The following is a 10,253-nucleotide window of genomic DNA, read 5'->3' on the forward strand; positions in this document are numbered from 1 at the left end:
AGATTAATACTGCGGTAATATTGTGTAAAGGTACACATGTTTGCAGATCAGCAACTCTGTCTGGTAGACCGGAAATTTATGGTAGATATGGGCTAGATTAGTTTCTACTCAACAATAAGCAGATGAAGCTCAGGGGAATGATTCTACACTTAGTGATTGGCAATTATCTGATAAAGTCACACATCAAGATATCAAGCTTTAGAAAACTCTTAATGTAGGAACCATTATTGACTTTATGGTTGAGAAGAAAAAGGTCAAATTTGGAATGTAGTAAGTAAATCGATTTTGATGCATGTATTAATTGAGAAAATAATACTGCCTTTCATATATGTCCTTTTCCATTCTTTTTTTTTACATTATTTACAATATCAGTGGAACTGTAATTAGTATTAATTATTTGAAATATTTTTAAATCAATTTTAAACTAATGTATCATTGTAAATCATTTTTTGTATATTATACATTCTTAAATATCATTAAAATATGACACTGTTTCTATAGTCCTCCTGTGATAAAAAAAAATTGCTTAGACACAAAAAAATTAAAGAAAACAAAAAAATAGCAAAAGAAAAAGCAAGGAGAGCTAGGAAAGCAGTCCTTCAGTTCTTCACAGAGTCAGTGAAGTTTCATAACAGTTAATAGCATGATCAGTATTTTTTTATTCTATGAATCCACTTAGAGAGGACCTCAAACAGAGCACTTTTGTTCGGTACTCAGCGTGACATCCTCGGAGAAAGTAGACACAGAGAAGAGGTATTCCGACTTCACCCTAATTTCACTGCCATACCCTGGATGTGAATTCTTTAGGGAGTTTAGAGAAAATGACTACTTGGCTAAAGGTTTGGTATTTGATTGGTCTCAGACTCATGTAAATGCGTAAATCGGCGTGCCAGAAGATTCAATTTCTACTCAGTTACGAATTAATTGGGATCAATATCAAGTCTGAGATTTAGTTGAATTAACTCAAAATTATTTGAAACTCGTATTAAGATATTTGAGCGATAGTAGCAGCGGGATTCATTGTATCTCAGGTATACTTTTCTTTCCATATAATATTTTCTTTCTCTATAATTTCTCAATTGGATAAGTACTTAATAAACCTGTTTATGGGATGAAATCGCACACCTTTATTTATTTCGTTATTGAGGATCAGTTTGTGGGCTGACGGTGCAATTCGTACGTAGCTAAACGCGTATCAAATTCTTTATTATACTATAGCGTACGACTGGATGCTGTTTGGCAATGATTTAGAGGATCGATTGAGCAAAGGAGAGGGAGATATTTTTCTTTTGCTTCTATTTTTTAAAGCACATTCATGACGAAGAGTTTAGTATTCACCCGCGTCATCGCAGACCAAGGCACACGGTTCTACGCAACGACAGTGACTCGCAGTTAGATAACGTTATGTTCGATAGCGAATCGGTAGTGACATTGAGATCGGTTAGTTCCAACTTAAGTCTGAGCAGTTGGTGTAGTTCTGTTAGTCAGAATAGCAGAGATAGTCAAGATAACAATCCACCAGCAGTGTTTCACAGTGCTTCCACAGAAACTCAAGATGACTCACAGTAACGGGTACGTATATTTATTTTCTATTTATTTTATCTTCTTGCGCCACGTTATAACGTATCCTTTCTTAATCGTTTATTTTGTAGGAACGTTGTACCATGGTCATTCTATTCTTCTCCGAACAAAGAGGGAATTGCACATGGGTCTTGATCAACTTTACCACCTAATTAAACTTCGCCGGTCGCTGTTCCTTTACCTGGACGTCTTCGACAACGAAACGAATCCTCCTCGTCTGGCGGATCTTGGTAGATGATATCGGGAACCGGTAGTTTGCGTGGGTCCGCCACTCCAATGCTCCGCTCACAGACGGACTGACATCTAGTTTAGTTTCCAAGCCCCTTTGTGAAACTTGTGCGGGACACGCGACTCGAGCACTACGATCATCGAGGACGAAGTTTGTGCGTCTTTGGCACAGTAAGTACCATTCTTATTACCATATTTTGTAATCGATGGAAAAAGAATTATAAATTCTGGTACACGTCTACCTTTTGTTTTAGATCCCGGAGAGAAAAGTCACAGTGTTTAAGAAGAATATTTTATAACGCCTATAGCCATACAGTTGGATTTCGAATGAAAAATAATTCTGAATCGAGCTAGTCTGTAACTGCCGAGAAAGTAGGAATTCTTTCCGTTCAACGCACATCCCAGTAACTATAGCGTCATTAACTCCCCACCCCCCCCAATCCCCATAATTATGAGTTTATTGTTATTGATTCTCTGATTCAATTTAGAATTTCATAAAAAAGCTATACAATGAAAATAAAACAAATGTACATTATCGTTTATGTGAATAATGCATTGTTATACAAAAAATGGCGTGTATACACGTGACATAAATAAAAACTTGCTATTTTTGTATATATATATATATATTCTATATTCACTATATTATATATTCTAAGTATTTTAAGGTAATTACAAATTCATTATATACACAATTCTAGAAGGTACAACATGTTCTCTATATACTGGATATTGTGGTTTAGTAATCAACCAATCAGTAAGGCAAAACCAACAAAAGAAATAACCACAGTGTGTGGTAGTTGTTGGCACTTTTACAAGGCACAACTGGCACATCAGCTTATTATGTTTCTCGTTAACTGTTAAGTATTTCTCAAAACGACTTTTATTGTTACTGCTTTGCCAGAATTTTATCAAACATTGCGCAAATGCAGCAACTCCCAATATCCTTAAACCACAACTAATAGCATCAGTAGGCCGATGACCATACACCTTCAAATTTGAAAAATGTAAGAGTAATGGAAAATATATCGATTAATATTGTTGCAGGATCTTGGAAAATTTACATTTGCATAGTCTATTCCTGATATTCTTTTACCCAAACTGTAATATTCACCAAACATATAAAGTAGTCCTTTATGTACTAATATAAAAATAGGTATCGTGGTATACGTTCTTTGTATAAATGAATTTAAAAATGTTACAGCTGTGGGAGTTAATTTACTGTGAGGATGATTAATCGATAATTCTAATCTTTTCAGTAATCTAATCAACGCTTTTTCCCTGAGACATTTTAAAATTACTGCCAACACCCTTGCCTGAATAATAAATAATATTGGACGTTAATTAAGTATAGTTTTCGGTAGCTACACCAATTACATACATATACACGTGGAACTTTCTGAGCTGCTAAATTGGCTGGCACTATCCCGGTGTATTCTTCCCCTAATGTTCGATTTCCCATTCCTGTCGTGAAGAAATAATAAATTAATTTAAATGGAATGTCAGATAAGGATAAGGGGTAGCAAACCCACCCGTTTTTCAATAATTCGTAGAACATCGATAATCTTTTCTCGCAAATGTTTGACGAAATCATCGTCTCTCTGATGTGATCGTAGAATTTCAGCTTGACTTGCAGTTTTTAATTTTCGATACTTTTTTTTTACTTCCATCTCTGATAAATAAGCTTTTTAAACTAGTTTGCGAAAGATTAGAAAATAGTACTGGCTTGGTAAACTAAGTACAAAGACTCTGACCATCGATATTAAAAATAACACAGAATTAATAAATATAATTAAGACAAATTATTCTTCGAAACATCACGAAACATAACCTCAAATATTTCAAACAATCCCAGCACCTGTTTTACGGAATTTAACGTTACGGTTATAATAGAAATACGTATGCGTTTTCTGTTGAATATGAAAAAAGTAATTAAATTCTATATACATGTTTCCTAAAGATTAAAGTACATCGTGGAAATTACATCACGCGGTACCGTGAAGAATGTCATTTATAACGTGCACAATCATGGTGAAACAACTTTTTTAGTAAGTTAAAAGTATTAGATAATATTCTCAATTTTTAATATCATTTATTTTAAATTTTTAAGCGGGCAATTTATTTAAAAATTTTAGTTTGAAACAGAAAATACACGTACATGTACACAATTCAAATATAAGCGAGTTTGTTGTATTAACATATAATAATGATATTAAAAGACGAAATATTTAATCCGCGTAAAATAAACGCATAATACGAGTAAATTTTATTTTAATTCGTAAGCAACAAGAGAGTGAATTTTTGAAAAGCTTTATGCGAAATATAACGTCGATGAAATTTTAAATGAGCGAATGACTTACCAACGTTACAATGTCCCGTTGTTTTTCGCTGGTGGAACAATTAAACTGAAACGCACTGCTGTTGAAATTATTTAATTACCAAGAATCGCTTCATGCGATGTGAGAAAATGAAGAATGCCATAGAAAACGAAAGACAAACGGATAGAAAAGAAAAGAAAGGGAAAGAGGTCTGTTACCAGGAATTTGAATACGATCGCGGGTATTTTCTTAGGCGAGGAACGGAACTAGCAGCTGGTCAGAAAGCCTGAAAAACCGCTACGATTTTTTTAATACGGAATTCATATTTCGTATCGTTACCGATAAATGGCGGCCGTTGGTTCGTGGATAAGGCAGACGCGTGTCGCGTTTCTGGCATCGAGCATGCCATCTGTGCAGTCCGTGGTTACATAGTCACGGGCAGAAGGCAAAGCGACGAGCAGCAAAGAGGCATCGCCCTAGATAACGGTAGAATTGTCGGCTAGTGTCGTGCTGGTTTTCGGGAAAGTGCTTGAAAACCGAGAGGAAGGTGTCGAGATCGTTGGCGAGGAGTAAAACCGTGGGCGAAATAGAGGTTGTTTCCCGGTGGTGTGCGAACAGCCGCCACGAGCCAGTGAGTATCGGCTCTTCGAGGCAAGCGAACGAGAGGACCGTGCCGCGCGAAACCTTGGAACAGTGCAGAATTTCTCAGCCAGTGACACGTTCGTTTCGTTTTTAACTTTCGTTCTTGGTCCCGCATATACCTGGCACCAGTCCAGGGATTCTCCCCGGTGGCTTTTGATGTGTTTGCTACGCCGACGGGACGACGAACCGAGCAGCACAGGAGTAGGAAGTGAGTAACCGCAGGAGAATCTCTGCAGATTGGGAAATAGTGGGTCGTGAACAAGGTCGGAGAACAGACGAGAGAAGGAAACGGAGACAGTGTACGAAGGAGTGCACGAGGAAGGAAGACAGGGACTAATAGAGTGCGACAGAGGGCAATTAGTTTCGAGGGGTATCGGGTGTACATACGTCCAGTACGCCGAGCGGATTTAACGAATATTTTGAAGGCGCAAGGTAAGGGGAAAACCAATGTCGTTATAGGGATATATAGTCTAGAGGAGCGTCCAACCCCCCCCCCCCCCCGTGAGGTCGTCGTGGCGTGGCACGCCAGGCAAATGCCGCCAGAAATTATGTACGGTGGTCGCCCGCGCGTTTTCTCAGGCAGTGCCCGATTCTCCGTAGATTCTCGAGATTACAACCATCTGTCTATCTCTTTCAGCCATTTTCTCCTTCCTCGTTTTCGTCTCGACGGATTATTACGTGTCCGGTTCGCGCGGTCGTCGTGTTCCCGTGCACGCCGGTTTCTCGTGTCAAATGGTGTCGTCCCGGTGGCTGGAAAGAATCCAGGTTTTCTTGCAGGTTAGGTTCGCCTATCTGTCATATCGGCTGGTAACGTTTCAACTTATCGAATCCGCGACATACGCGGTCGTTCGGATTCACGCGTAAAGCAGAAGCTTCGAACGTATACCGGCAAGGACAAATGACGCAGAGAAGACTCTCTCTCGAATACTTTCGTCTGTTCGTCTTGAGTGTTCGGTGTTTCACGTGAGTCCCTGACAGCGCAGGAAGTTACTCGAGAAGAAAGGAACTCGGCAACGATGCTGCTGCTTTGTGCCAGGAATATTTCTTTCCTCGAGTTTACAAGTCGCCGTCTCGCTTCTTATCCACGTTTCCGATTCCTCCGATCGAGTTTATCGACTCTGACAACACGCCGGCTATCTTCGTGTCGATATTAATGAATTTTCATCGCGTGAAAGCAACGTGTTGCGTGTGCCGCGATAGAATTATGGAAGTTTGCGGCTATGTTTGGTCACAACGCTCTTTGTCCGACGTTGCTTTTCGAATCCAACGAGTATAAGCTGCCTTTTGGATTTATTGTTGACACAGATCGACGACAGGTCTGAACGTATGACTAATTATCGGTGTTGTTGAATCGGTGCGACGAAAAATGCAGCGCGCTGTCATGTGACCCGTAAATTCTGCTTCTATGGTAGTGGCCAGCGATCCTTTTCGTGGAAGCTGATTATACTAGCGTTTTATGGTGCGATTGGAATTATTTTAAAAACCGAACTCGCCGCTAGTTGCGCGTGCATAACGCATGATTATTAAGCGTTAGTTTCTTCGTTAACAATATTTTCCACGCCAAAAATTCGCGATTTAATATCTGTCCGGCGAATTAATAGAGCATCGTGGAGAAATAATACTCGCAGAAAGTAGCGCTGGAAACGAGAATGGCGAAGGTGGCAAGTTATCAGAAACGAAGCAGATAACGAGTTTGAATGCCGCTGCGTGGCTAATTTAACGCGAGTTATTTTTACTCGTCTTTTTGAAATTCGATACGTCAGTTCATTTATCCGCCAGATTGCGTGTTTACCAACGGGCGAAAGAAAAAAACGAGTCTCGGAAATTACAAGCGTCTATTCTTAAATAACGCGATCCTAACCCTATTTAATCGTTCAATCTTCCGCTATGTTAGATATATAAAAATTCAAAGATGGAACGCGTTCTTCAATTTTTTTTTTTTCAACCTCCCACGAAGTGTCGTATAAGTTTTTGCACTTTGGGAATAGGAACCGACGTTTAATACTTTTTTTTATCGGTGTGTAACAGGCGGTGTGGGTTATTTAATTTCACAGGGCCATTTTTAACGTTGTTTGCGGCAGAAAATGTAAGAAGCAAACCCTGGAAACGCTATTAAACAGGGGATCGAATATTTTCGTGGCAGATTTTTATTTGCGATATAAAAAATGGCACGGTCAGTGTACTGAAAGGAGGGAATTTTTGTCAACTTTTTTAATGCCATAAAGCAATCGCATGTTGAAAATTGTATATACAGATTCAGCGATATTTTCTTTCTCTTTTTTTTTATTATCTCTCGCCAATAAAAAGCAAATTCCAATCGGCCAGCGAACTAACTTACAGTCCTGGAAATTTCGCGCATATTTTCAGGCGTGACGCAATAACTGAGATACGAGATAACGAGAAGGAACCGGATACTTTTCCACATTTCATCGCGTCACTGTCGCGCTCGCGCCGATTCCATCTACTCCTGCTCTACAATCTATCCTACTACAACCCGTCTTTCATTCTTTCATTCTTTCCACACGAGCCATCCAAGTCGAAGAATTTCCATCGCCGATCGAATTAATCTCCTTACTCCGAGCTATTAACCACACGTGACCGAAAAGGAAAGATTGCACATCCACATTTCGTTGTTTTATACAGAATCGTGTATTACGAAATCTTTTGAACATTTTTTACCATTTTACCATTGTTACTATTTTTGCCGTTTTACTATTTTTACCATTTTCGCCGTTCTTGCCACCTTCACCATTTTTGTCATTCTTGCCACTTATATCATTTTACTATTTTTACCATTTTCGTCATTATTTTTTATATTATTATTATTATTATTATTATGTATTATCTTTTATTTACATTGGATTAATATCCAAGGTTTTATAATATTACCTCGAGAGCAGAGCCGAATTTCCGCGAATAGCAAAACGCGGAGTTGTTACACGGGAATAGTTGTTAACGAATGCACAACTGTCTCTGCGATCTTAACACCGTGGAGTATCGTTATCAGAGAAACGTAGGTATTATTAATTGCCAGCCATTTGTTCTATCAAGCGCTCGTGTCATGCAAGGTACTTGAAACAAAAAGGCTGCGAGATAGAATCTCCGGCAAAGTAGAATGCCTTCGACCAACGGTGTAAATAATCGAGCAGAAAGTTCCGCTCAGTTATTACTTAGACCTTTGATTTTGCTGCATGCAATGCTGTTTCGGAATGAGCGTGTTGCCGTTGATTGAACAGCACTGTTTCCAACGTATTCACGGAGCAAACATTTCGTGTGAAGACACTCCTGGATTCCATATTGTACTTTTCAAAATAAACGGTGAATTATAATTATTAATAAATTTCGAAATCGTGATACACATTTTCGAGATATTTAAAAATATACAAGTCTCGGTAAATACTTTTTGCATGCGAATAAAAATATAAAATAGAATAATTGGAAATTTACCGTAAGGGTAAACCAGGATACGATATCGGGTATCGTCAGGATAGATGGGATACGAATTTAGCAAAAATATATTGGACTAGTCAAATATTTAATACAACAACTGCCCGCGTTATTAAGCAATTTGGCGTTGAAATGTAAAACTGAGATATTAGAGTACATAATCATAAGGATACCGAAGTACAGAGCCATTCGATATCTGGCAGTGCCGATACTGAGACTTATAGGTGGTTTCCCAGCATACAGAGCTGTTAAAATATTAAAACGCACACGACCACCTATCTGACTATCGACACGCCGAACACGAATCATCAAACACCTGTGAAAGTCAGGTTATGACATCGATCCAGAACTCTCGTCACACGAAATGTTCGAAACTCGCGATCAGACATTGCCTGTACTCGTCAACGGTATCATCAATGGCGTTGATTCTCGATTAAACGATGTATCCATTAATGACATTCGTAGTGCGTAGAACGCTGAAGAACGGCCTCTCGGACTGACTGACTGTGGTAAAACTCGAACCATGTAGCTCGTCCACGAGAAAAGAGGAAAGGATAACAAGGATGATCATCATCGGATCTTCGATCGGACGTTGATAATACGGCCAGGACAATGCGATTTTCGCGGGGAAGAAGCAAACCCTCCTAAAGGGAAATCGCGAACATACACCAAGGTTATGCGTTAAAACAATTATATATACATATATATTTCGATCGAACTTCCTGCATGCTGGCTGGAAGATATCGCTTTTATCAAATTCGCCGTCGAAGACGAAACTCGAGGCCTTCCGTTCTATTTTTCGACCTTATCGCGAGCTCTGTCATTCGAGCTTTTCTCGCAGGAAACAGGATACCGTTGCGTAAAATTTATTTACCTAAATCGTTGAACTTATACACGACTCGAGTTGCATTTCGAGTATTTCACCCTATACGAAAGTACGATCCAAGTACCATCTCTTCTTATGGCTAATCAAATCTACCATAGATAACCAGGTGCCAAGCATTCTACTTTTTGAGAGAAAAGAAATTAGACTTGATACAAATAGTATACCTCTTAATTACTAGATTCGCGAATGACCCACGATAGACTTGGAGTATTTGGTCCTATTCGAAAATACGCTAGTATCTTGCCTTTCTATGGGGCTAGTTTTAACGTCAAGTCTACCACGAGTGGAAGAATGACCGATTTAACGATTGGCGCTCTGTGACTTAGTTTATCTCGAGAGAAATGAAATGGGTACAATTACGTAGATATTACTTAGTAATATCGTATAACGTAGACATAGTTACCTACATATATGTAGGATTTTGCTGCTGTACGAGCCTAATCTTTAGATAGGAATGTTAAATGGACAACGGAAACAAAGTCTATTTTAATAAGTAATAGCGGTTTAGCCTATAATAGGTAATCGTTCCGTAACAACTGACACTCACAGCCGAATACTCGCACATTGAGTCTTGAACACTGATAACTCTCAAATGACACTCGAACTCTGACCCACTCGTATCCTATCGCCTTTATTTAAACCTTGCACATCGTCTCCTTTCATACTTATGCTCTCTTCTTGAATCACACTCTGTCACGTATTCTAAACGTTTTATCGCCTTTCTCGATTCTTGCTTCTTCGATTATTCTTTTCTCGAGTATCCTAAGCATCTGGCACTATCACAGATATACTCGTTCATCCGATCTTCTTGCATACGTTCTTTACGCTATTTATTTTCTTGGGACTTTTAGTTTGTAAATTCGCATGCAGAGCGTTTCTAATGAAAAGTTGGAAAACAGGAGTCCAAGCTATGGTAGATTTAGCGATAACTGATAACCAGTAATACGTACCTAAACATAGTGTATACAGATGATATCCATCAAAGGTGTGTAAAATTCTATATATTCTCGATACGGGTCTTCCGACCAATTAGATACCTCTCAACTGAAACTGTCAATTCGAGAATTCCATCCCACGAAATCATGGAACGACGATAATAAACGACCATAGCGATATCCCCTTTAAGCCCAAAATTTAGGGTCATCTCGAGA

At 38.8% G+C, this 10,253-nt stretch overlaps 1 protein-coding gene and 1 pseudogene across 1 annotated transcript; one reads left to right on the forward strand and one right to left on the reverse strand.

The window, feature by feature from the left end:
- The first annotated feature begins 20 nt into the window (after window positions 1–20).
- Window positions 21–2,217, forward strand: LOC143221330 (phosphatidylinositol-3,5-bisphosphate 3-phosphatase MTMR14-like; annotated as a pseudogene).
- Window positions 2,218–2,481: 264 nt separating this feature from the next.
- On the reverse strand, window positions 2,482–3,479 carry LOC143221329 (peroxisome assembly protein 10-A-like). Its single transcript, XM_076446802.1, is given in 4 exon segments — window positions 2,482–2,799; window positions 2,874–3,125; window positions 3,191–3,319; window positions 3,321–3,479. Coding segments are annotated over 4 exon segments (858 nt in total).
- Window positions 3,480–10,253: the final 6,774 nt, after the last annotated feature.

The sequence above is a fragment of the Lasioglossum baleicum genome, unplaced genomic scaffold, assembly GCF_051020765.1.
Source record: "Lasioglossum baleicum unplaced genomic scaffold, iyLasBale1 scaffold2244, whole genome shotgun sequence".
In the NCBI taxonomy this organism is placed as follows: Eukaryota; Metazoa; Arthropoda; class Insecta; order Hymenoptera; family Halictidae; genus Lasioglossum; species Lasioglossum baleicum.